Source organism: Sardina pilchardus, chromosome 12 (genome assembly GCF_963854185.1).
Source record: "Sardina pilchardus chromosome 12, fSarPil1.1, whole genome shotgun sequence".
Lineage (NCBI taxonomy): Eukaryota > Metazoa > Chordata > Actinopteri > Clupeiformes > Clupeidae > Sardina > Sardina pilchardus.
In genome coordinates this window covers 7,998,941-8,025,793 of record NC_085005.1, presented here as the reverse complement: position 1 = coordinate 8,025,793, position 26,853 = coordinate 7,998,941, and the positions used below count along the sequence as shown (strand labels likewise).

The 26,853-nt window shown below is 39.4% G+C and overlaps 2 protein-coding genes across 7 annotated transcripts in view; one reads left to right on the top strand and one right to left on the bottom strand.

The window, feature by feature from the left end:
- The first annotated feature begins 300 nt into the window (after positions 1-300).
- On the top strand, positions 301-9,195 carry LOC134097579 (lysophosphatidylserine lipase ABHD12-like). Of its 2 annotated transcripts, none has more exons than XM_062550479.1 (13): positions 301-436; positions 1,172-1,290; positions 1,427-1,532; positions 1,924-2,043; positions 2,524-2,554; positions 2,642-2,687; positions 3,277-3,406; positions 4,070-4,107; positions 5,919-5,998; positions 6,215-6,297; positions 6,472-6,550; positions 7,269-7,393; positions 8,925-9,195. In XM_062550479.1, the coding sequence occupies exons 1-13, from the start codon at positions 417-419 to the stop codon at positions 8,950-8,952; spliced, it is 1,005 nt and encodes a 334-aa protein (XP_062406463.1). In that variant the 5' UTR covers positions 301-416; the 3' UTR covers positions 8,953-9,195. The 2 variants fall into 2 exon arrangements, with proteins under 2 accessions (XP_062406463.1, XP_062406462.1); XM_062550478.1 differs by lacking the exon at positions 301-436 and adding an exon at positions 519-953.
- LOC134097577 (fibrillin-1-like) overlaps positions 9,196-26,853 on the bottom strand; it is a 55,432-nt gene continuing 37,774 nt past the window's right edge. For 4 of the 5 annotated variants that reach the window (XM_062550476.1, XM_062550475.1, XM_062550473.1 and 1 more), the window contains exons 24-46: positions 26,618-26,758; positions 26,298-26,438; positions 25,981-26,130; positions 25,656-25,814; positions 25,246-25,386; positions 24,955-25,095; positions 24,636-24,785; positions 24,281-24,439; positions 23,862-24,002; positions 22,756-23,073; positions 21,559-21,665; positions 21,364-21,428; positions 21,140-21,276; positions 20,874-21,038; positions 19,622-19,834; positions 19,363-19,509; positions 19,077-19,258; positions 15,657-15,827; positions 12,089-13,441; positions 11,785-11,826; positions 11,583-11,651; positions 11,053-11,113; positions 9,196-10,881 (exon numbers count right to left, since the gene is read on the bottom strand). In XM_062550476.1, the coding sequence (XP_062406460.1) occupies positions 10,793-10,881; positions 11,053-11,113; positions 11,583-11,651; positions 11,785-11,826; positions 12,089-13,441; positions 15,657-15,827; positions 19,077-19,258; positions 19,363-19,509; positions 19,622-19,834; positions 20,874-21,038; positions 21,140-21,276; positions 21,364-21,428; positions 21,559-21,665; positions 22,756-23,073; positions 23,862-24,002; positions 24,281-24,439; positions 24,636-24,785; positions 24,955-25,095; positions 25,246-25,386; positions 25,656-25,814; positions 25,981-26,130; positions 26,298-26,438; positions 26,618-26,758 (4,442 nt within the window). In that variant the 3' untranslated portion in view covers positions 9,196-10,792. The remainder of the gene's footprint in view (positions 10,882-11,052; positions 11,114-11,582; positions 11,652-11,784; positions 11,827-12,088; positions 13,442-15,656; positions 15,828-19,076; positions 19,259-19,362; positions 19,510-19,621; positions 19,835-20,873; positions 21,039-21,139; positions 21,277-21,363; positions 21,429-21,558; positions 21,666-22,755; positions 23,074-23,861; positions 24,003-24,280; positions 24,440-24,635; positions 24,786-24,954; positions 25,096-25,245; positions 25,387-25,655; positions 25,815-25,980; positions 26,131-26,297; positions 26,439-26,617; positions 26,759-26,853) is intronic. The other variant, XM_062550477.1, reaches the window with a different exon arrangement.

Below are 26,853 nucleotides of genomic sequence, written 5' to 3'. Positions count from 1 at the left end.
TATTATTATCATTATCATTATCATTATCATTATCATTATTATTATTATTATTATTATAAGCCTATTGTCATTATTATTGTACTATTGTTTTTTCATGTGCTATAGGCTACAAATAAATTGACATTGACATCCATGAGCATGAGTGGAGTTTAAAAGCTCTTTTAAACGTTTAAAGCGTGCCTGCTGAAACAGTGTGAGATTTACAACTCAGCCTACAGTATGAGTGCCGTTCTGCTAACAGTAACAGAATGGCCCCGCCCCCCTATGCGGAAGTAGGCTAGTAGAGTAAAACAGGGAAATAGAATAGCTAACAAATACATTTGGATAGTGAATGTCTGGTAAAAAAGCGCACTACGTATCCAGATCCTGACCTCACTGCACGTCACTGGATAATAGTCTATAACTATGGTATAACTATGGTTAAACAAACGCGCAGGTAAACCCTCAAAGATGTGTGTGAAATCTACAAAGCACACGTTCATGTTGAAACGAAGGATGTGATTGGTCAAAGCTGCCGGATTGAATAGCAAGGAACTAACGTTAGCGCAATATAGCATTAGGTTTCATGAAGGCTGTAGGCTACATTTAGCGTATTTTCGCCAATGTTATCTTTCCTGTTGGCTAAATAAATGTGATTGCTTTGTGAATGGTTTCTGAGGGAGTTACGTGCTCAGTTATTGTATGACCCAATTTGTCTAGCGGCGCAACCCCTTCGGAAAACGACGTGAACTTTCCTCCTGTGCGCTAAAAACCTGCATCATACTGTAGATGAGTTTATGAGCTACAGTAGCCTAAAGCGGATAGGATAGCCCTTCTCCTGACAGCTGAGTCAAAGAGTCGAAATACCTCCAACGAATAAATATGCGGAAACGATCTGACCGACTTGGCAAATCTACAGATGAAAAGCCACGGGTAGTTAATCGGGAAACAAGTCATGAGAAAGCGCAAGAAAGGTATGCTACTGTTTAGATAAAAATCCACTTGACCATTGGCCTCGACTGTGACTGTTCAGGCACGTAGGTTCACAGTAGGCTAACAGTCTCTGATACGCTACTAGATGATATGCTAGGATTTTGTTTCGATAATGATGATAATACAAATACTAATTGTATGAAATCACTAATAAACGCTATTGTAGGCTATTTATCATTACAACCCTTTCTTCTTCTAGGCGGTGCATGAAGACACTGAAGCAGTTGGTGGTGACTTTTGGTGTCCTGTATTTGTGTATACCGTTTGTACTGCGACTTTTCCCCGGAATATTGTACCACGTAGTATTTTCTCATGTCGGTAAGATAGCCTACACCGAAAAAAACCAGTTCATTCAAATTTGACCTTTAGCCTACTCAGGCCAATGTACAAGCAACACACTATTTTTGACATGATCTAGTAGCCTAGGCTATTTCTTTGCCTATTTCCTTCACAGCCAGAATTCCATTCTTCGCTGATCTCAGTCGACCTGCAGACCTTGGTCTCAATCACACACATAACATCTACCTGTCATCAGAGAAGGACATAACGCTGGGAGTCTGGTAGGGCCTATTCCCTGATCATATAATCTAAAACTGAATATAACGACAATTTGAACTCTCACCTAATGCACTTTGTGTTCATTGAGCAATGTCTTCTTCCATGTTGTCTAATTGAATAATAAATAAGTCTGTTTGAATGAGTTTATCATTCAAAGTAGAGAAGAAAAAAGGCTGCACTTTGCATACAAACGTGTTTTATTGCACATATTGTAAAACCCGTTTACATGCAAAGTGCAACCATTTTTTCTTCTCTGAGTTAACATAATAAGTTTGGCAGAGTAGGCTCTAAAAAGAGACACAAGAGCAACACAACTTTTCAGCTGATCACTCTGAATTAAATTAATTAAAATGGTGTTACTCCAAAATTCAGTTGTTTATTTGTTGTAATCAGGCATACCGTTCCGGACTCCCTTTGGCAGGAAGCTCAGGGGAAGGATCTGGGATGGTACGAGCAGACCTTACAAAATGGAGCTCCAGTCCTCATCTACATGCATGGAAATGGGGGCACTAGGTGAGGAATTGCATGAGGTTTCAGGAGAATGGAGTGCACTATGTTCAAGTGTTTGAAAGGATAGATAGATAGATAGACAGACAGATAGATAGATAGATAGATAGATAGATAGATAAAGTCTGTATTGTCCTATAAGGATATTCTTCATCACACGTCAATACATTCCATAAAAAAGACAGCAGCATTTGATGTTCACATCACAGTCTCATACATATAACATATCACACATAACATAACATAAACATATAATGTGACACCCACCATACACCCCCTCCCTTCTAGTTCCCCTGCATGGAGGAATGAGAGAGAATAGATCAGTGTTCGTGATTTGAAATGAAATATTCCATATCGGCCATGTTTGTGACATGGTCGGCCTATATTGCCAATTGATCCAATTTGATCTTAAAGGATTGTCAGGTGAATTTATCAATAAAGCTAAATGTGCTTGTCTCTTTTGCGGTCTTCTCTTCTTTGGAACAGAGGCGCCAGTCACAGAATTGGTCTTGTGAATGTGAGTACATTTTTTTTGTGGATTTACAATCAGTATAAACATCTATGAACTCAATAAGTTATTTGTTTTTGTTCTAAACTATTACAGGTTTTGACTGCTGCGGGATTCCATGTTGTGTCCCTGGACTACAGAGGTTGGTTGAACTATACTGTACAAGCATACGTCAGTATTCATACTCTCATTGAATTGATTGATAGGACTGATCATGGTTTAGGGTCACACTACTAGGCCAAATCTGCACAGGTTAAGATCACACTACTACTAAATCTGACTTTTTCAAGTTTGATTTGTGCCACTTCCATATGTGGTCCAAATCAGATACAAGTCTGATTGTTTTTGTTGTTGTTGTTGTTGTTGCAATACAATACAACTGCAGTCTAAATAGTTATTTATGTGACTTTTGCGAATTTGATCTTGATCAACATTCAAATAGTAGGTTATTCCAAACATCTCCCAGGAGTACCAGGGAAGTTTGGAGCACGCTGATGCAGGTTGTAGCATCACTCAGTAGGATTGGAAGAGAGCTATGACGATAGTCAGTCAGTCAATCAGTAGGGCTAGATGTGTGCTGTGCGCATGTCCGTTTGTTTTGCACACTGCCGTAGGAGTTTGATATTGGGCACATACATGTATAGTAAATAGAATGTCTACAGTCAAACAAAAGTATTGGATTTGAGCATCATTAAGACTTGCCTAATAGCCTTGAGATCTGGGTACTGTAGGTTTTGGAGATTCCTCTGGTGAACCGTCTGAAGCAGGCCTGACTACTGACGCCCTCTATCTGTACCAGTGGGTAAAAGCACGCAGTGGGAGCAGCCCAGTGATACTCTGGGGACATTCACTGGGTACAGGGTGAGTGATGGTATTTAGAATACACTGAACATGCAGTGGGGTTGCAAAAATATTCAATCCATTCAACAGACAAGCAACTTAGCCTTCAGAAATGTACTAAATAACAGATATTTACAAAGAAAACACTGATTGGGCATTTTTTGTGTATATTTTTTCCCACAAGAAGATGGTGATTTGCTACGTTTGCAAGCTACTTTACTAATTAATAGTTATGCTTGAATGCTATGTATGAGTAATATCTCTTGTGCTGCTGCTTTACTTTTTATTTTTTATTATTTTCTAAATTGGATAGAGAAGACACTGCACACATTGAAAAGTTAGAATACAGCTGCAACTATTTCACGGTACAACTTAATATGAATACGTTTTTGACACAGTGCAGTGCACTGCACAACACTCCTCATTTAGTGAACGACTACCAATTTACAGTTATGGGCCAGTCAGATCTAATGATCACAGCAGTCACTTATCACTCATATCCGTCACTTCAGTATGGAAACTCACGCAACAGAGTCCACATAAAATGCCAATACTTATTAGTCATTATACTTCGGAAATACTGAGTGGACCTTGAACGTGCAATAATTTGCCAAGGGATTACTATGCAACCTTAGGTGAACCGAAAACTGTATAGTTTACTGAATTATGTTAATCCTCCCACAGAGTAGCCACTAACACTGCTTTGGAACTTCAAGACCAAGGTAAATTCTCTATGTTTGGGTTTTAAAATCATTGTTGTTGTAATATCCTTGGTTATGTTTTACGTTTCCTTACCTGAAAGGTAACTGTGAGTATCCCTTTTTATGAGATGCAGAATGGTGTCATTAACACTACAGTCCTATTATGAGACCACTAAGAGTTAGTATCTCATTCACCGCAGTAGAGTACACCAACAAAGCCAATGTGACAGTAGCAATAGTTGGCAAAATGATAAGTCCTTTTAGAATTGCAATTGATTGCAGTGAATCCAGTCAAATCTTTTTGGAATATTAGTTGTGGCATACATGATTTTAAGTTACGGTGGGACAAGCAAGCCCAGCCCTGAGTCTCAGTATTGCCACTCATGTACCTGCAGCCTAGCCTGATTACCATCGACTTTCAAAGGCTCTGCGAGACTTTAGTCTGACCAACAGCCTGTGCTAACAGGGTTTCTTGCCAGCGCTGGTTGACCCGCCTCCTTTAAGTGCCTCGGTTTGCTACTGGTAGATGTCAGAAAGCGGATTGCCGAGTTTAAACCAATAACAACACTCTTTCCGCTGCCTTGAACACGCCTCTACCCAGAGCCGTTGGAGCTGCTCAAAGTTGATTGGTTCTCGACCAAAGGGGGCAGTTCCACAGATTTCGGGAACTCAGAAATCCTTCTCAATGAGCAGTTGACCAGACCAGCAGCAAAAGCCTGAAGGCGTTGCGTCACTGGGAGGGCGTGCCAGGCTACCTGCAGCCACTCTGCATTTGAGTAAGTGGCTGCAGGTATACAATAGCCATGTGGCAACAGTACATCCTAGCCTAACACCTTGTCCTAACCGAACGCGATGCGAGCGAACATTAGCGATAAAATCCATTTAATTCCATTGTTTTCAATTGGAGTGTCCAGACTGAAGCGACGCGAGCAGCGCGACGTTTTTAAGAGAACTTTTGTCGGACGCCCCGTTTCTATTTTCTTTTTGTCGCTCGCATTGCTCTACTATTCTGAATGAGAAATGTGGAATCCCGTGACGCAACACAATGGCATATTTAACGGATTCAGTGTAGACAGACAATATTGACAGTCGCTCGCTTGGATCCGGTTAGGACACGGTGTAACAGGGAGGCTACTGTTTTTTTTTCAGTTAGCCTATTAGTCTGTTTGGTGCTCACAGAGCTCAATGCAAATCATACCAGCCAATAGGCTAACTGAAAAAAAAAAAAAACATGCCAATCTCTAGGTATAGCGAAGGGTATGTGATGATGCGGGGCTATTTTAATTCCAAAGGCCAAGGCAAACTTATCAGGGTGCATAGTATCCTGGATCCATGAAATAGCTGGCCTTTAAAAATTTAACAAGGAGGCAAATACTCTTTCACAGCACTGTAATTGCAGCATTCCATTTGTGCTGCATCTGCTGCAACAGTTTGCTTCCACTAAAATCAGTGGAACTGACTACACCAGACATGATAGCGGCGTATTCGTTCGATGTGGCCCTGGCCCGGGTGTAAGACCTCTGCGCATTGTCATTGATTGAAGACCTTGAGAAGCTACACTAGGCGCATTACTCTAACGTTCCATTTGCGACGTGTAAAATCCATGTTGGAAGACTCGTCGATTTTCTTTCCCGAACGGACACGCTGCTATCACCTAAAAATCCACAAGAAATGTGAATGTCCCGGCCTAGTTTGTCTCATCGTGGCCGGTTTCCAAACAAACTCAACTGATACATGGACTGGTGCATAAAGCCTATTGTTTGGTTTTTGCCTTCATACCTTGATGATGCTACTAACCTGCTGCATATGTTAACCACTATATGTTTTGCCAGGGGTCGCTGTCGATGCAGTCATACTAGAGGGAGCATTTTCGAACATAAGGGAAGCAGGAGCCAGCCATCCATTTGCCAGGGTAGGCAGTTCTGATGACATTTACACAGCATACTTCATAATTCATTTTATACACAAGCTTACTTAGAATTTACCTTTGGCAGAGTGTTGATTGCGTTTTATCAGGTCAAGTGTTGGAACTATTGTATGGTAATCATACCTTGTCTGGCTACAGTCTGTTGTGTGTTGCTGTTAACTTTGTACTTAATACAGCAAAATATGTTTTGTTAATTTTCAGATTTATAGTAAATTCCCGTATTTTGAATATTTCTTCCTGGATGTCATATCAGAAAACAATGTGGTTTTCCCCAATGATGAAAAGTAAGTGCATTACGGTAAGGGATAATGTATAGAACGCTGGAAATTAAGTTCCGATAATGACCGGCGTTCTATACATTATCCCGCTTATTTTACGGCTACTTGCCAAAATGAGAAAAGAAACTTAACTTAATGTGTCTTTAGCAATGACTTGGCTATCCCTTACTTATGTCTTAGTGTCAGGAAACTGAAGACTCCACTGCTGTTTCTTCATGCTGAAGATGACAACATTATACCATTTTACATGGGTCAGGAGGTAATGTCAATAAGAGCACTTTGTGTGTCTGTGTGTGTGTGTGTGTGTGTGTGTGTATGTTTTGTGTGTGAAGTGAAGATCTGTGTTAAATGGTTGGTCAGTGATGTAACATGATAAATAAATATTGGGGGTTCCAGCTCACATACCACCAACTTCTTCTGTGGTAAGTCACCGCAGTTGATGTGATAAAATGCATCAGATCAGGGGCCTATTACTACTCAGTATGGGTAATCTTTCCGTTAGCTAGTTTGACAAAACTTAAGATGAAATCTGCAAAACTACAGATGTATTATAGTTATGGTGTGTATATGCACATTAACATCAATATAAAATGCATCTTGCCTCAAGAGACTCTTTGTGCCATGGGATGTTCCAAGAAGTGTGGCATGGCTTTCCAAGGGGTTTTTGTTTCTGTAAAAATAGAAAATCCACGCACATCCTAATTGAGCCAGGGTGCAGGATCTTCAAAAAGCCGTAAGCCATACAAAAAAGATGAAAAGTCCGCACACCAGTATAACTCCCAGTGGTATTTTAATGAGGCAACGTTTCGAGCAACAAGCTCTTCCTCAGGCTTAAGATTTTTTTTCTGTAAACAAAATCTCATGTGATGACATAGCGAGGAACGCACACAACTAAAACCTTTCAATTTAATATGTGTGTGTCACAGTATGTTACTTTACCAAAACAGAGATCAAAATCATGATTTCTCTTTAAACAGCTGTTTGAGATCGCCCAAAGTTCACGGAAATCATCTAACAGCGTCAGGATAGTTCCTTTTGAGGGTTTCCACGGATTCAAGCATAACGGGCTCTACCAGGATCCTCGACTCCCTGAAATTATTAAGTAAGGACATATTGTTAACACTGTCAGTATGTGTACCCCATCTCTACTCTCTCACACATACACACACATTCACAAACACATCTGTTCTACAAACTAGGAGAGCATATTGGTTGACCTCTATAAAAAAGATACGTAGATTAAGGGAGAAAGCTAGCGAGTTTTCTCATAGATCTCTGTTTCTCGAGGTCACCGAGTACTATCGGTATGAAACAAAATGAAAACAATCGGTTTTACTTAGCTCGAGTAGTTACAACCAGCAGCTAATGCAGCCAGGTAGTTACAGTGCTACATTCTGGGGCAGCCGTGGTGTACTGGTTAGGGCTTCGGGCTTGTAACCGGAGGGTTGCCAGTTCGATCCCCGACCAGTCCACCACGGCTGAAGTGCCCTTGAGCAAGGCACCTAACCCCTCACTGCTCCCCGAGCGCCGCTGGTTGGGCAGGCAGCTCACTGCTCTGGGTTGTGTGATTCACCTCACTGTGTGTTCACTGTGTGCTGTGTGTTCACTAATTCGGTTAAATTGGGTTAAATGCAGAGAACTGAATTTCCCTCACGGGATCAAAAAAGTATATATTCTATTCTATATTCTTGTCCTTGTATGTGAAATTGCAGTAGTTTTCTTTTAAGTAGACATAATGATTAAGATGAATTGACAAAACATATACTGTTTTGTCAATTCAAAGTATACTGTGGGACTGGCACCCACCTAGTGGCACCATTATTATCCAAGCCCATCCATGAATCAAAGTACAACGGCATTTCTAAAAAAGTTGGGACACTGTAAAATGTAAATGAAAACAGAATGTGTGATAATCACATAAACCCATATTTAGTTGCAGAAAGAACTAGACAACATAAAAGATGTGTATTATTCATAAAATTAAAAATATAAATATTTTATGAATAATAATTGGATGTCAGCAACCCTCTCAATACTTTTGGGATGGGAGCAACAAAATATACTTGTTGTATAAAGCTAAAAAAAACAAAAACAAAAACAAAGAGGAACATTTCACAGCTTCTCAACTTTAATGACCTAATACAAGTCCAGATCTGCCACTTTTCGACGATAATGGAAAGAAAAACAATTAAGAAGACCTCGGACCATTAGCTGAAATGCAAATTGAATATTGGGCAAGAATGGGACATTTCATTCTCAGGATCAGCAACTGTTCTCCTCTGTTCCCAAATGTTTTGAGACTGTTGTTAAAAGAAGAGGTGATGTTTTTTTTCCTGGTTTCTGGTGCACACCAAAACCTTAAAAAATGTTTTTTTCCAAATTTTCCAAATTAAGATGCAATAGACCAGAGAACATTTGCCACTGATTAAAGCTATATTACTATAGCCCTACAGCATTAAACACACATTATCTTATTTTCTCTTACACACACACACTTTAACGTATTCATGTTTGTCCATCAAATCTCATAAATGTAGTAAAATACTCAAAAACGTTTTCATACCAATGAAAGTACCAGCAAAGCTGAATGACTAATATTAATGTGAGGTTTGCCTGTTTGTTCTCCATTGCAGGCAATTTGTTCACTCACTGAACATGTGAAGGACACATCAGTAGACTTGCTGTTGCCAGTCAGCAGTCATTGAAAAACCATGCACTTTTATGTTGACAAACATGTAACTGAATATCTGAGCAAATCCCATCAATTCACTGGTTTTACATAACATTGATTGTTCACAGCATAGCTGTAGGATTGGCTTATGCTTATTATGGTGCTCTATTGCTGTGCATTTCTGTATCTAGAGTTGTATAACACAATCCCAAATAAAAACAGTCAGACATGTATTTATTCAATTACACCTTCATTTAAACAGGCAAAACGTTTTTGTATTTACATTGACAGCCTAGCCAGTGCAAACCTTGACAGTTCAAGGGGGAAGGGTAATGGAGAAGGGGAAATGTAGCTAATCAGGTTAAATACCTACAGTATCATGTTTCATTAAAAGTGTCAGTAAGCCCTTGTTTAAAAGTGTAAACCACTAGATCTTCAGATGAGTGTGCAAAGAGGAGCAATTTAAGAGTGCACATGACAGTGATGTGTTAATAGGGTATTTGTTGAAAATTGAATAGCAGGATAGTAGAGAATCAAGCTTTAGCAGTTCCTTTGCATGCTGATTGAGAGATCACATCTCCATAATCAAACAAAGGAAATATGATCAATAAAACAAATGATGTGTTTGGCAGTAGATGTGAAGGTCAAACGGCTTCTATAGAAAGCCGTAACCTTTGACTGTAACATAGTTGATAGTTCTTGCAAAAAGAACACTGCACTATCTAGCCAGAAACCATTTGCATTTAGCCAGATACAGTAATATAGCATACAGCATATTATAGCATAACCGTCTCTATGTTGGATACATCTTCAAGGTGAGGACACTATTATTCTGACCAAACCATGTATCTTTGGTTATGGTAGGTTTTAACAGTTTAGAAAGTTTGGCGAAAGCCTGTATTTCAACAAAGCTGTCCAGACAGATGGACCAGTGGCATCATCATCATCATCATCATCATCATCATAGAGCCCTATAGAAGGAGATGGAGATCTAAATGTACAGACTGTGTAACCCTAATAGGGAATGACAATAAAAATGAAACACCCATTACCTGAATGGAGACACAAGTACTGTATACTGGACAAAATAAAGTGCTTCCCAAGAAAGTGTCCGTTAGCTGCTCGTTGATCAGAAGTTAGCAGCTTTAATGAAACTGTCTTGTTGCTCTTCAGAATTGCTTATTTGCAATATTTTTGTTAAAATAGATTTTGTTAGTAAACTTCCTTGTTTTTTATTTGTCATGTCTTATGCTGATTGCCATAGGAAAGCAACAACAAGAATATTGATTTCCAACACTATCTTCCTGCCTTTTCCAAATATATAGCCTAAATTACTGAAACACTCTGTGAAACAACATAAGCTACCAGAGGGTGAGGAGAATATCTAGGCCCAGTTAGTGGCACCATGCAAGGACATTTTCTGTGACTGAAGTTAGGCTAGAAGACATTTCTGAAGATCTGATATTATATAGGCTAATTACTCAAATCTCAACTAATGCCTGAATTCAGGCACAGTGTTTTTAACAGTTAGCCTTGATATCTAATGTGTAAAGGCAAAGTCATTTTTAAAGGAACATTATTAACCGTGTTTCTATAACTTTCTAACTGGTTACCATTTAGAGGAGAGGCCTTGCGACACTGGAACAGGAACAGAAAAACAATGTTTTTGCTCAGAACGAACCAAAATAAAAATCATTCTGTTTTCAGTACCTGCTAGAAACACATGGCAAATAGCACATAAATAACATTTTAAGAGACAACCACAATTTCCAATGTCTTATCAAGCCCCCTCTGGCTCCCGTAGTCCACACCATGGTTTTAAGGTCTTCATTAAGTGTTCCCAGAGGAGTCAACAGCGCTGTAAGAGCCTGACGTTCCATATGCTGAGGTGGTAGCATTTCCTTCTGAGATATTGTGCACTGAAAAAGAAAGTAATAAAAAATGTAAGATTTATTATTATTTTTTATTATACTCATGTCAGATTGGCCTGAGACTGATGCACAATTTGTTGAGTGGAGAATTATCAATATCACCAACTGTGGAAGACATACCCAACCCAACTGTGTCAAGAAAGGACACTTTTAACTTACTTCTTCTTCGATTTGGTCTGAAGACATTGAATATGTTCGATGATGTCCCAGCACTTGTACTCTAATGAATAAAGGGTTAAAGAAAGGGTTCAGTTTTAATGAGTTTTGCTTCAGGAACTAGATATACATCACAGCGGTACAAAGTAAGACCGCCGCTCTGTCCTGCACCTTCTCTCCTCAAAAATAAATCACACACTCCATCTCCTACTCTTGCAGCTTTTGTGTATGTAAATGTTGTGTATGAGTGTGTGCATGTGTGTGTTTGCTTTTGTGTGTGTATTCGCTTGTGAGTGTGTGTGGGGGGGGGAATGGTGTGTGTGTGTGTGTGTGTGTGTGTGTGTGTGTGTGTGTGTGTGTATATGTGTATTTGTATTTGCCTGCATATGTGTGTCTTTGAGGCATGTGTGTGTGTGTGTGTGTGTGTGCCTGTGTGTGCTGTCTGATACGTTTTCATCCAGTTGAAAACGTACAACTTACACTTACAAAAAAAAATAAACATATGGATAAATGGATTGTTGAAGAATGCCTACCCCTGTGCCGCCCGTGCCACCCGAGCCAGAGCCAAGGCCTTTTAGTCTTCCTGCTAAGGCCTCCCTTATCTGTGTAGAAGAAAATGAAAACTGATCTGCATAGGCCTACACCAAACATCACCATGTCTACCGCATCCTGTGCAAGTTCAAATAAAAATACTTAATGTTAAATACTTGATAAATTTAATGTAAAACCATTTACCTTGCTATCCAGTAGTGTTCCAAACACTAAAATGAAAAGACCCTTTGAAATAAAAAGTGCAATCCTGTTATTAAAGTGTAGTTGTAGTTGAATATTATAAAAAAGATGTTAATTTGAATGTGATGCTACAGCATCTGCTTGATTTGATTGAGAAATGACTACATTCCTGATTTTCCAAAATCAATTAGAAAAAGAAAACAACGTGTTTATCAGTTACAGCAAACTGGTTTGATTTGGGATAACTACTGTTGTTAGACTGTTAATAATTCAGATAACAAAGATCAGTATTCTAAAATGATGGTACCTGCAATGAATTTAAAACTGCAAAAACAACGTGGAGTCCTATGGCGTCGGGTGCAACCATGATGCCAATGCCAAATCCCCAGGTAATGCCGAAGAGGGGGGTTAAGATGGCGACACATCTCGCTATGACCATTAGGGCATGTTTGTCCTGCGTCGTGTTTCCAACGCCCCTTCTCAACATTTTGAAGAGGACAACAATCATCACTAGAAGGTTTATGGCCACAATGGTCAGCGCTGGAATCACAAAAGCCAGAAGTGCTTTAGTCTCATCCCAGTTGAGCCAGCAGACATTGTTCTCTCGGATATAACCTCCACCTCCAGCAGTTGCTGCAACAGTTACCACGGCGATTATGAGGGGTGAACCATAGCCAAGGCAGAAACCAATTGCCAGCATTGTTGACCTCTTCATCTGTGAGAGAACCATGACCGTGCGATAAAACAGCAGAAGAGCAGACACCAACATCCAGAAGAACATCGCTAGGTAAAAGAAATGGATGAAAAAGGTTGCTGCTGTACATGGTCCAACAGCTACTGAGTCAGAGTCTGATATAGCTGCCCCTACAATGAACCAGATATCAGCGATCAGAAGTGACACAGCAATATTTACTATACTGACATGCCGCATATAAGATGTGTCATTTCTGGTCATTTCCTTCCATATGATTCCTTCAATGATAAGACATATGATCAAGCTGGCAAGGGATATACCCACACCGATGTAGGTGATGAAATCCAGCAGCAATTTTATGCCAGGAGGAATGGATGGTGACATTAGAATTGAGAAGGAAGTTGTGTGGTTGCATTCGCAAGTGACAGTGTTATTTTCAAATGATATAAGCTCACATCCAAATGAATCCCATCCACCAAGTCCATCAAAAAGCTCAAAGTTCCAAAAGACACACTGAGGATTTCCTAGTGTTTCATTTATGAGGTCAAAGCTTAGTGAGATGTTGTTTATGGTATCATTTACTTGCACTAGAACAACCGCTCCATTGATGACGTTGGATAAACTGCTATCGTTGTCACTAGTATTCCTGGCTGGTAGGACATTATTTAGGGTAGAGAATATGATGGTTGTAATCGTGAAGTTCCCCTCCTCTGGGATGACGATGGCAGTAGACGAATTTGTTCCAAGTGTCTCACTGTATGAGCTGTTGACAAAATCTTGACGTAGCTGAATAATGTCTGTTCCTGTTTCAAAAGATGTGTCCTCTTGCAGGGATCTCACAATTACTTCAACAGAGCCCAGGAAAGATGCACTGACATTCCTTGTTGTTTTGTTGACATCATTTAATTCATCCCAGGTTTCAAAAGTTGAATTGGACACAATGACGCTTGAGACGTTGATGAAATTCTGGGAAGAAACATAAAAAAGTATTGTTTATAGAGGCAGAACTAAGGAGCATGTCAACTTTTGGGAACACCGCTCTACAATATTTTGAAAGTGATTGCAGTACCGGTTTTGGCCAAAATCCTACATACAGTACAGTTCCTTTAACATACAGTCTATTACAAAAATGTGAATCTACTCTATGTGAATCTCACACCCATAGATATTAGAAAGCCAAACGGGCTTATTCTGAATGTCTCTGGCGGGATGAATTAAGCTGTCATCCCGACCAGGCAATAAACCCCATGTATTCTAAGTAAATTCACCCATATCTGTGTATTTTATGCAGGTGAGACATTCAGCAGTTTTAGAAAGATGTTAATTGGGGCTATCAGGTAAGAGGTAGGCTAGCCAAGAGTTTTGTGATAACCTAAGAGGACTGATGGCCTGTGGTCATGAAGGGCACTGTAATTTGGATGTGTGGTGGCCAAACCCACGTATCAACAGAGTGAAATAACATTGTGTACTATAGAAACATTATATATTTGGAAACATGTATTATGCTAGCTATATAAATGGCATAGTCCATGATATTTCCATAACCACAATATATACACGCTTCACGATGACTGCAATGAGTTGATTGACATTCCACGTAGCAGCAATCCATCAGAAATAGCCCAATACCTTTTCAGCATCATTCATGACTGTCAAATACTGAAGTTGTGGGAAGCGTAGGCCTACATAGCTTAAACTGTATGTTTTTAAACTGTAAGTTCGAGTTAAGTCGTCACATCGAGATTAAAGTCGTTATATTTCAAATTTATTCTCGAAATGTTGAGTTTAATGTCAACATGTTGACTTTAAAGTCGACACGTCGAGATTAACTCATTGAGTGCCAACAACGTAATATTGCGTTTTTAGCTCCCATGCGTAGAGTGCCAACAACGCAATATTGCGTTTTTCGCTTTTTTTTTAAATTACGAAACTAGACACTCTAACTCACCTTATGTGTGATTTTTGGAAGTCTATCATGAAGAGAACTGAAGTAGATGACGATTAAAAACTCATGAAATCCTACAATCCGGAAATGTACGTCTGTCTTAAGTGGCTTATCTCCGTTTCTAGAGGAACAACGGGGATTTTGATGAAAACTAGCCACTGTTTAGCTTGAGATTTCTCAGGAATGGAGACACGTAGAGATAAACGGTTTTCACCCACTGAGAGCTCAGAGTCTTACCTTTCAAATGAGCCATAGTATATGTCCATAACTAGAACATAGAATACGCTGTGGCTCTACAAAAATAGTTAACAACGATCTAGCTTGTCGACACTCTGGGACATAGCTTCCAAAAACAACGCGGCATTCAATGAGTTAATGTCGAAATGATATTTCAACTTTATTCTCGAAATTTTGAGTTTAATGTTGACATGTTGACTTTAAAGTCGACATGTCGAGTTTAAAGGTAAACTATGCAACATTGTTCAGTTAATCAATTTGTTTCATACTGTTATACATGATTAAATGTGTCATTACCGGTCGAACAATGTTTTTTTCGCCCGCCCTAGTGGTCTATAGCTGTAGAACCACACTTGCAATTTCACGCACCCATGGTCTAGGAAGTCTCATGTGAAGTCTTGATCATGCTCATGAAAAGGCAGACTGACCGATTGGGGAGTTTTGTAAAATATACACGCTAAAGCTGTGGGGGAAGCTCTGCAGAGAAATATGCAAGCATAAAACGAGCGAAAAAGAAAAGCGAAAGCGAAAACCGGCGATGAAATCCATCAATTCATGCATGAATTCATGAGAATTCATGTACCCTTATCGTAAAGTGTTACCAAAATGGCTTTTCATTTTATACAGCTCTACCCCTGTCAAGAGTGCCTAGCTCGCTCTCGCACATCTGAATTTTCTCTCATGCATGAATGTGCATCCATGTTCTTCGAATGGGTGGAGTTAGGGCCAGCTTGGAGGAAAAAAAGTAGGGCTATTTGAGTTGTGTATTTTCTAAATCTGCCGGCCGTTTGGCAAATCCCATACCCCACCTTTAACATAATCTTGGTTAGATGGCTATAGTTTAAGAATGACATTTTTTGTGGTTACCACCAGTTATAGAAACTATGATGTAAATGTTTGTGTAGGTGTCTCTTATTCATTCATTCAGTACCAGTAATCTGTTAAATCATGTGCAATGACCCTTAATCTTAGTCATTAGAATATTTACAGTGTACATACCCCTATGACGTCTCCATTGATTGTAAAGTCCTGTGTAGTGTTTGCAACATTGTTCAGGATAGTTACGATGCTCGCAATATTTGCTGTTGAGTTGGCTATCCGATCTTCATTTTGAGATGTGACGTCACTTAATCGTTCCACAAAATTAGGTAGGGTTACTGCAGTCAGAGTCTAGAAATGAGAGAGAAAGATAGAGATTATAACACAATCAAACTATCCAATTTTCAAGATGCATTTTCATTTTGTATAGTACATAGTTCTTAGGGATTATTGTGGGTCATTAAATATTCTGATTTTTTCAATGCTACATGAATGTACCTTACAGCCTATTAACTAACAAACATAATGGAAAATTGCGTGTTCATGGACAAGACATGTTGGCAATATAGTTCAAATAAAAACACTAGTTGGACCGTATTTTGTTGGACGGTCTTTAGATTTGATTACGACATGCTGTCACTGTGGCATCGTTCATAGTTTCTACAAGCTTCTGCAATGTCACTAAATTTATTTCCGTCCAGCATTGCATTAATTGCCCATCATCAAGATCTTGTATTGATGATGGGAGATTCGGACCACTGCGGAAAGTCTTCCCCAGCACATTCCAAAGATTCTCGGGGTTAAGGTCTGGACTCTGTGGTGAAAATGATGTCTCATGCTCCCTGAACCACTCTTTAATCCTGGCATAGTCATCTTAGAATACAGTATACCCATGCCATCAGGGAAGAAAAAAGCTGACCTCATTCTTTGCACATACAGTAACAATGCTAAACCTCGACTTGACCAACAGCAGCAACCCCAGATCATTTTTTTGGTCAGGCAGTGTGTAGTGTAATAGTGGAGAATTATCACCAGGCAGGACATTATGGCACAGCTCATCTTAGTTATAAGTGTGTAACATGGTTATGGTCCAAAGACTCTGCATGTCATGGTCTGTATGTCAAAACTGTCATTGTATGTCCCTCAGATGGATACAACAGTAACATAATGTGATGTCAATATACATTTGACTTTATAATGGTAAATATTGAGAAAAAATATAGAGTGCTCAGCATAAGTGAATACACCGATGCTTAGGAACAACTTAGGACAATGTGTTAAACAGTTTATTTTAATCTGACTACTGTACATGTGAACATCATTTAGAAAATGCGCAACAACAGTGTCCCCCTGGAAACACTTCCATTTTATTTTGAGTTTCGGGGCGTGTTTCTGACATTTGTATGGATTTTCAGTTTTGGAGCATGTTTCTGACATTTGTATGTGTTTTGAGTTTCGGAACGCGTTTCTGGATTGTATGTGTTGTAAATTGGCAGCTCGTTTCTGAAATTTTGCAGGGTGTTTTCTAAATGATGTTCACATGTAGTCAAATTAAGATGAAGATGTTTTCCTAAGTCGTTTTGTCTATTTGCACGTGTTTTGTTGATTTGCAATTGTTGTCATAAGTTGCACGTCGTTCTCACCTGTCGGCGATCGTACTAGAGGCATTGAAAACCCTGACCCTCCATCTAACCATTGTTTGGTGTGAGTGCATTAGACGCCACTTGCAAGCTTCTTCAACTGATAGCATGCCCATTTCCTATGCCTATGTGCCTATATCCTTTACTGAAAAGTATGTAGGTGCTTGCTGACATGTGTGAAGTGACAAGTGTGCACAATGAGACGCGGTGCCTTGTGATAGGTCAATGTTAATGCAAACACAGCCTCAGTCTCATTATTAGACATAGCCAAACCTAACATTATACCTACACCTGCCTATGAAATATATAATGTAATATAATTGCACTGCAGAGTTTGTTGTCATAAGTTGCACGTCGTTCTCACCTGTCGGCGATCGTACTAGAGGCATTGAAAACCCTGACCCTCCATCTAACCATTGTTTGGTGTGAGTGCATTAGACGCCACTTGCAAGCTTCTTCAACTGATAGCATGCCCATTTCCTATGCCTATGTGCCTATATCCTTTACTGAAAAGTATGTAGGTGCTTGCTGACATGTGTGAAGTGACAAGTGTGCACAATGAGACGCGGTGCCTTGTGATAGGTCAATGTTAATGCAAACACAGCCTCAGTCTCATTATTAGACATAGCCAAACCTAACATTATACCTACACCTGCCTATGAAATATATAATGTAATATAATTGCACTGCAGAGTTTGTTTACATTTATCATAGACCTCAAGGATAAGCGTGGAAGTCCTAAGCAGGCCCCCCACCAGAGAAACGCGCTTGAGAGTCAGCAGATACTTTATCAGACGTAGAAGATTCCAGTGATGAGGCCCTGCCTCCACAACACCACAAACAGGATCTAATCTCCTCGCACGGGGAAAGGTACAGGCCAAAATTGCCCCCATAGATGTTGGATTCATAAACAGGACAGTTCTACGTCTCGGCCCTAACTGCGGCTTAGGTTATACTGTATACAGTGGTTCAGTAATGCACAGGCCAGTGTAGCCACATTTGTTGGGATCATGAAACATGACTCAACATTCATACCAACACTTTCATGAATGTGGAAGACAAAACGATGAAAACTTGTCAAAATAAAGGTCTAACATATACAAGGTATTATGAAACCTCTCCAGCGTTTTGTAAACATCTCATGAATATTTTATGAAGTCTACTTCACATGTCACTTTACGATACGAGTTGTGAAGTATTTATCATACTAAGTGAACTACTGACCATCTGTGGACCTCTGAATGGTTGGACATTCCTGTTTTATATATCTATACAGTCATTGGTGTAGACAATCATTCTTCAGAGGTTGCTGTCATAAAATAAACAAACAGACAAACAAAAAACTAAATTTGCCTGGACACTGGACTTCTCCATTGACTAAGATGTGACATGATCAGGTTGGCTAAAACAAAAACAAGACAGCAATGCTGCTTTGCGATTGTTGGACTTTTATTTTGACAAGTTTTTGACGTTTTGTCTTCCACATTCATGAAAGAGTTGGTATGAATGTTGAGCCATGTTTCATGAAACAGTCATGAATGCGTCATGTGCAGCTCATGACAGCTGTAACGAATGTGTTATGAACGAACCCCTCAAGTAAAGTGTTACTGTTCACTTTTTATCAGCCAAAAAAAAGACGAAAAAACAAGCTTGAAAAGGATGACGATTTCCCTTGCAATAATTCTCAAAGCTGATGTAAATTTGCATTTTTCTCTGTGAATGTGCTTACATAAGATTTTGATGAAAACTTTGATATCGCGATTTCAGTGATAATATATTCATGGCAGAGTTTCATCTGCCAGGAAATGTATTTCTGATTATATATAAGGCTGTTATTGTTGAGAATAAATGTGGTGCAATTCAAAAAGATTAAACTCACGTAAACAATAAAATGAAGTAAATGATAACTGTAAGAGCATTCATCTTTGGTTTTGGAAATGAATAAAAACAGGCACATTACCAGAGATTCTTCTTCTAGCTCTTTGATCACAACCAAAACACAATTGTTGTCTTGTTCTTCCCAATCACGTGTAGCCCCATTGCATACAGCTGTAACTGTACCAACTTCATCTGCATCACAGCTCCCTACTACCGTGGCATTAGCGTCTCCACCTCCAAACTGTTCATCATCACAGTCATACTCTGAAAGTTCAAAAAGGTTTTACTAGTTTAAATTTTCCCGATCTTATAGACACGGGTGTTAAGATATGCATATACTGACTGAAGGGAAGAGAGAGTAACCTTACGTTCAGCTCGAAAAGTTAACGTTACAGGTTTTCTATCGTAAACAATGTCAGGGTCTTCAGGGTGTTTAACTGTGCAGGTGAGTTTAGCTTCTCCTGGAACAGTTGTACAGTTCTGTAAACTGTATGAATACGTGCATTCAGATACCCCTAAGGCAAGATTGAAATAATATTATTACAAAAACATCTATTTAAGACAAAAGTAAATATGATCAAATATAAGCTAAATATGTAATCATCTGCCTTTTGGGTAAAAAGTCACCTTGCTCGTTGAGATAACCATTGTCATCCTCCGTCACCATCTCAACGGTATAACCTGAGCTTGAGCAACACAGTGCGGTCACTTGGCCTCCATTTTCACACTGAATGTTTTTATCTTCGCTTGTCTGAACGATTGGGAATTGTTGTATCGCATCAATGTTTTCCCAACGAATATAAAGCAGAGAGTTTTTGGTTGATACACACTCATATCGACCTGTAAGGAGACAAAACCCACAGTAACTGTAAGGAAAATGTCCATTCCAATCATAAACCAATGTTCATTCATTGTATAATTTGACCAACAAAGTAAGCTTCTTTAGAATGCAATACTCAATGATGATACTCATATAGAGGGCTCTCATAATTTGCAATCTCTTAGACTAGTGATTAGGTTAAACCATTGCCTGCTATTGCATGCATCATTGTCAAAACGGTCTTGGCTATAACTGATGGAATACACGTGATGTACAGTATATCAGGAGTTCTCAACCTTTTCTGCTTTAAGGCCCTCCTATTCATCTGTGTAACAGGCCAGGGCCCATTGAAAATGATCTCAATTTGGGTTAATCTACTCTACTCCAACAATCTATTATACATGTATGCAATATCACTCTATTACAGCTATTAAATGCAAATAAATTGTTGTTTGTATATTGTATGTATTGTATTTAAAACTGTATGGATGTACTGTATGCATCAGGCTTGTGCAAAATTCAGAATTTAATTGAGAATGACTCCTAAATTCCAATTCAATTCTTGAGTTTGAATTGAATTTGACCCAGTTGAGCTCCCCCACCTCTCATAGGCATTCTGATTTGTGTATAACGTACGCCCTGGCGCAGGTAAGCCATTATATCATTACTATTTCAAGACATGGCGCAGGTAAGTCATGTCTTGGAATAGTAATTATATAATGTAGCCTTATGAAGATGTGTTGAAAAGTTTCTGATGTGTCTTCTGCATGCACATTCTCCATTACCAAATTCAAGCTGAATTCAAAAGTTAGCCATCCTGAGATCCGTAGACATTTACTGTGCACCAATCTGACAAAGCTATAGGGTCTGTGTATGTGCAAAGTCTGTTGGTCTTAAAAAGATGATACTCAAGGACTCTTATTGATAGACTCCCATTGACCATAATGGTATATTAAGTATATTATATAGTAAGACTACTTACTAGGGAGGAGGCAAAATTTTTGAATGTGATAGCTATTTTGAAGGTGATAGGCCAAGGCTATTGGTTCAAGAACTTACCATTGTCAGAAGGGGAGATGTTTTTAATGGTGAGATCTATTTTGCCTGATGAGTCATCAATTCGCTGCCCATTAAATTTCCATTCAGTTACACTTCCATTGCATTGTAATGGCATGTCTTGCTCAGGAAAAAGTCGGCCACTGCCCTTCCTCAAATTTGTTTCTTCTATGAAACAAATAATCAGGGCAAGTATTGATCAAACAAGAACATCTGTTTTCAATTAAAAAAACAAACAAACAAAAAAAAACATCTTTTACATAACTTACCGCTTACTGTGAAGGCGTCATCAGCCACTTTATAATCTTTTGCCCTAAGCTCATCTATTATGCCTTTGCTTACATCCAGAAAATTGACGTTTGAATCGGTCACCTCAAGGGAGATGTCTGCAATCACACTGCCTGGTCTGATAAGGCAGAACAACATTATTAAAGCATGGAAATTCAAAACTAGGAACACAGAAAGTTTGATATTGCATACAGAATGTGCAAACCTGAAACGTGTGACGGCTGCTGAATTGGGTTTGTATGCTGTTAATTCGGCAAAGTTGGTGTTTACCTAAGAGACAGTAGTATGTAGTGATGTGTATGGGTGCTAAAAAAGTGTTCAAATATTCAAACCATAAATAGACTGTTATTTGGCTGGTAAAACTTTCTGATAGCATGCAATACTATATAAAAGTACTCACTGCAGATTTGATATCATTTTCATATGTCGTGTATTTCACAGATGCTGGATTATTTAGGCGAAAATCCCAGTCTTCGTTCAATGTCAGAGAGAAACTGATGGTAGAAACTGCAGATGTAAAAAAGAGAGTTGAATATTAGAGATTATAGGGTTGACCTCATTGTATAATATGGCAATAACCATTCACTGCAGAGCAAGGAATCACAGAAAGTTCAAAGCACAAATTCAGTAGTTATCATTTATACTTTACATCCAACATAAATAGTGTTGTTCCTGACTCAAACCATACCACATCTCAATACCTAAAAGCTCATTGGTTATCAGTGCTAACTCAGTTATATAAACTAATGTTTTTTATTCCACTAACTGGCACAAATAAAGCAAAACGCCTCATTCATACTTGTAGGTTTGATTAAGTCCAGTCCTGGTAACACTCTCAAATAAATCTTCTTCACTGAGTTTTGCTTTTGCTTTGCCATGTTTTTCGGGAAGTCGACGGCTGCAACACTGCCTTAAAGTCGAGGGTGGATGCTTAAAACACCATCAAGCACGCCAATCCATGTGCCGATGCATAGAGCCTCCAGAAGCACACTGCTGGTAGAACTCAATCGAGTGCTCGTTAAGTCTGCGGGCTGCCACTCATGAGCTGTCATCATGGACCCACCACAGTACAGGCACTAGCGCAGTCAGTGTTCTGCATGTGATACCTCATCATTTCATTCCAACTCTCAACGTTCCTGTGTAATGCACCCCTTGAGTCTGTCTAAGTAATCCCTTGTCCACCCTCGCCAATGAGGCACAGTGGTATAAATGTTCACATTGGTTAACGTCCACTGAACTCGACTGAAAGACAAGATAAAGCTGTGAGTATAATCTCAGTTCTCTGAAGGAGAACATGAGACATTAACCCTTTCATGTCTTGTTGCATGTCTCAGCACCTGGTCCAAAGGATCGCTTCAGAATTATTCAGACTATTTTCTCACAACTGTATATAGACAGACTGGATAAAAGGGTCGCTGGTGATCGGCTCAGACTAATGACATCATCCGAGTATCACTTCTCACTGGTTAAGGTCTCCTGTTCTCCTTCAGAGAACCGAGGTTATATTCATGACTTATTCATAACACTGAAACAACAGCACCATCATGCACTAGAAAATGGTCAAGACATTCAAAATATTTCCTCCTCCTTCTCATACCTGTTGGTGGTGGTGCTGGTGGTGCTGTTGTTGGTGGTGGTGGTGGTGGTGTTGTTGTTGTTGGTGGTGGTGGTGGTGTTGTTGGTGGTGGTGGTGTTTTTGGTGGTGTTGTTGGTGTTGTTGGTGGTGGTGGTGGTGTTGTTGGAGTTGTTGGTGGTGGTTCTGTTACTTTTGTTGTTGGTGGCGGTGTTGGTATTAGTGTTGTCGGTGGTTTTGAAGTAGGCAGTGTTGTTTGGGTTGGCAGGGGTGTTTGTTCTGTCACAGTTGGCACAGTTGATACCATTGTTGACGGAAATGGGGTTGTTGAATGTAGTATAACTGAAAGACAAAAAAAAGAAACGTTTACTAACGTTCCATACACACAGCTATGCTAGCTGGCATCTGTTCCATTTGCAACAACACGCCAACAGACATGGGTATGCAGTGGCTATTCAAAACAACGTAAAAAATGATGTACTCATACAATGACACTTCAAATAGCCTACGTTGGACTGTATGTGGATTTAAAATAAACAGGTAATATATACTGTACGTACCCTTGAATAACCCTATCCAAACTTCCGACTGTACGGTTTCATAATCAGAACAAGAGACAAATCCAACTGCTAGGTCCTGAATTTAAGGACTGATTCAGAATGGCACACATGAAAAGCATTGTACTCGATTCCGCTCAGTTATACCAGAGACTGTTTTTGGAAAGTCAGACCACTGCAAATTTCATATGGGTATGACCATCCATCATTTCACAAAATGGTCGTTGTCTTCTCTATAGTCAAGTTATTGAATTAGGCTAAACATAGCCTTAACGGGATATTCCACCTCCATATTTGGGGAATTAGGTGCTGTGTCCACCAAACGCGTTTTTTGCGCCGACGGCGACAATTTTCAATGTAAAGTCTATGTAGCTCAGCGCTCACAGCGCTGAGCGCCCTCGGCCTACCTGCATGAAACTGGGCTATGGAATTTCTATGAGAATAGGAAGGTTTGAACGGGCGCTGTTAGAAAATGCTTAATGGAGTGTTGGAGACAATGATATTGGTTACAAAGCAAATGTAACAATTTAAAAAAACAGACATGGGTTTTTGCTACTCAATAGACACACAAACCTATACATGGGTTGCTTTTACTAATAGGTGATGATGAGTTGGCTGGGGTGTATCCACTCCTGCAAGAACAGTTGTAGCTGCCAATGGTATTGGCACAGGTTGAGTTCAGACCACAAGGATCAAAGTCACATTCATTTACATCTATAAAAAAAACAACAAAAACAAATCAATAATGGTAAAAAAAACACTTTTCCACTCATATAATACATTCATTATGTAAATACTATAACCTCTGACTGTAACACAGATGAACTAACAGAAATATCTGTACTACACACTGAAGTCATTTAAAATAAAGAATGTTGTTTTTGCCATGGCAAAAACATAGCAACACTACAGGGGGGTATTCCAAGTATGACAAACCTGGGTAAACACCCTTGTGCAACAGCTCAAGTAAATTAAATGGTATATGAACCAACCTCTCTGACAGAACGGTCCGTTTGTCGGTAAACCATTAAGACATCCACAGGTGCCTTCACTGAACTTATCACAGGCTCCGTAAGTGTTACAGCTGTCATAGGGCCAGGCATACTGCTCCTCACAGACACAGCGATATCCACTCGTGTTTGAGAAGCACACTGTTGGATGATGAACAACAAGTTACTCTCATGTTATGATTGTGGAGAAGCAACTTTTTTGTGTTATTTATACACCTACAAAAATGAAACATTCACAAGGCTTTCTTGAGTACATACAACTATATGGTTATAGTATAAAGAATAATTGAAGCATTTGTCAAAACAAAGTGCATTTTCAATCTGATGTTATTCTCACCTGTTGTTACGTTGATGTCAGTGATCTCAATTTGTTCACTCGTTGAGAGAGGGACAGGCAGGTCAAGGTCAGACAACTCCATCTTTAGTTGGTCAGCATCTACTGTTCTCACCACAATATCATACTCAAATGTGTACACCTCTATAGGACCTGTAAGGGATAGTAATGCAGAATGCAACGGTGACTTCCCTTGTGTCTACTGCAAAACCAAAGCTGTATGTATATTCTTTACCGACCCAACTCTCCCTTGAGCCATATTGCTTTAGCACCACTAAGAATATAGATGAAATGAGGAAATTATACAAAGTGAGAAACACACCTATGCATGGGTTGCTGCTGCTAACAGGCAGTGATGAGTTTGTTGGAGTGTATCCTTCCCAGCAAGAGCAGTTGTAGCTGCCAATGATGTTGGAGCAGTTGGAGTTTGGACCACATCTACCAAAGTCACATTCATTTATATCTGTAAGAAAAAATAACCTGCAATGAATTTACTTAGTAAATAATTCTCAAATGAGAACTCTTTTAAGAGTGACTATGGTTTTTACACACAAAAACATGCACAAGGAAAACAATTATGTATGTGATGAAATCAAAGGAAAAGGCTAGAGACCTATGCATGGATTGTTGATGTTAATGGGCAAAGATGTGTTTGTTGGGGTGTATCCTCTCCAGCAAGAGCAGTTGAAGCTGCCAATGGTGTTGAAGCAGGTGGAGTTCAGACCACATGGATCAAGGTCGCATTCGTTTACATCTATCAACAGTGAAACATTTTTTAGGACAAAACGAATGTAGGGATAAACATGCAACTCATAGATATCTGTAGAAAATCTATGAAATCTTCCAACCTGGATGCACAGGCTGATTGGAAGGACCCAACACCACTTTCCTGGCAAGTGTGCCTGTTTTTTTCTGCCTTGCTCATATCTACTTTTACAGCCATACTCAAATTTAAATTGAATTCAAGCTCTTTTGGCTTTGCAACAGCTTAAGTAAATGAAATGGTACAATATATGAACCAACCTCTCTGACAGAACGGTCCGTTTGTCGGTAAACCATTAAGACATCCACAGGTGCCCTCATTGAACTCATCACAGGCTCCGTAAGTGATACAGCTGTCATAGGGCCAGGCATACTGCTCCTCACAGACACAGCGATATCCACTCGTGTTTGAGTAGCACACTGATGAATGATGGACAATCAGTTACTCTCATGTTATGGTTGTGGAGAATCAACTTGTTTGTTTCATTTTTGTATGTGTATAAATAATACATTCACAAGGCTTTCTTGAGAATAATTGAAGCATTTGTCAAAACAAAGTGCATTTTCAATCTGATGTTATTCTCACCTGTTGTTACGTTGATGTCAGTGATCTCAATTTGTTCACTCGTTGAGAGAGGGACAGGCAGGTCAAGGTCAGACAGCTCCATCTTTAGTTGGTCAGCATCTACTGTTCTCACCACAATATCATACTCAAATGTGTACACTTCTATAGGACCTGTAAGGGATAGTAATGCAGAATGCAACGGTGACTTCCCTTGTGTCTACTGCGAAACCAAAGCTGTATGTATATTCTTCACTGACACAAGTCTCCCTCGAGCCATACTGCTTAAGCATCACTAAGAATGTAGGTGAAAATAGGGAAATTATAAGTGAGAAACACACCTATGCATGGGTTGCTGCTGCTAATAGGCAGAGATGAGTTTGTTGGATTGTATCCTTCCCAGCAAGAGCAGTTGTAGCTGCCAATGATGTTGGAGCAGTTGGAGTTTGGACCACATCTACCAAAGTCACATTCATTTATATCTGTAAGAAAAAATAACCTGAAATGAATTTACTTAGTAAAAAATCATCCTATGAGAACTCTTTTAAGAGTGACTATGAATATGGCAAATGCTCAGATAGGCCTAGTTTTTACACACAAAAACATGCACAAGGAAAAAACAATTAGGTATGTGATGAAATCAAATTAAAAAGCAGGAGACCTATGCATGGATTTCTGGTGCTAATAGGAAAAGATGAGTTGGTTGGGGTGTATCCTCTCCAGCAAGAGCAGTTGTAGCTGCCAATGGTGTTGAAGCAGGTGGAGTTAAGACCGCATGGATCAGAGTCGCATTCGTTTACATCTATCAACAGTGGAAAAAAAAATAAGGACAAAACGAACATAGGGATATACATGCAACTCATAGATATCTGTGTAAAAAATCTATGAAATCTTCTA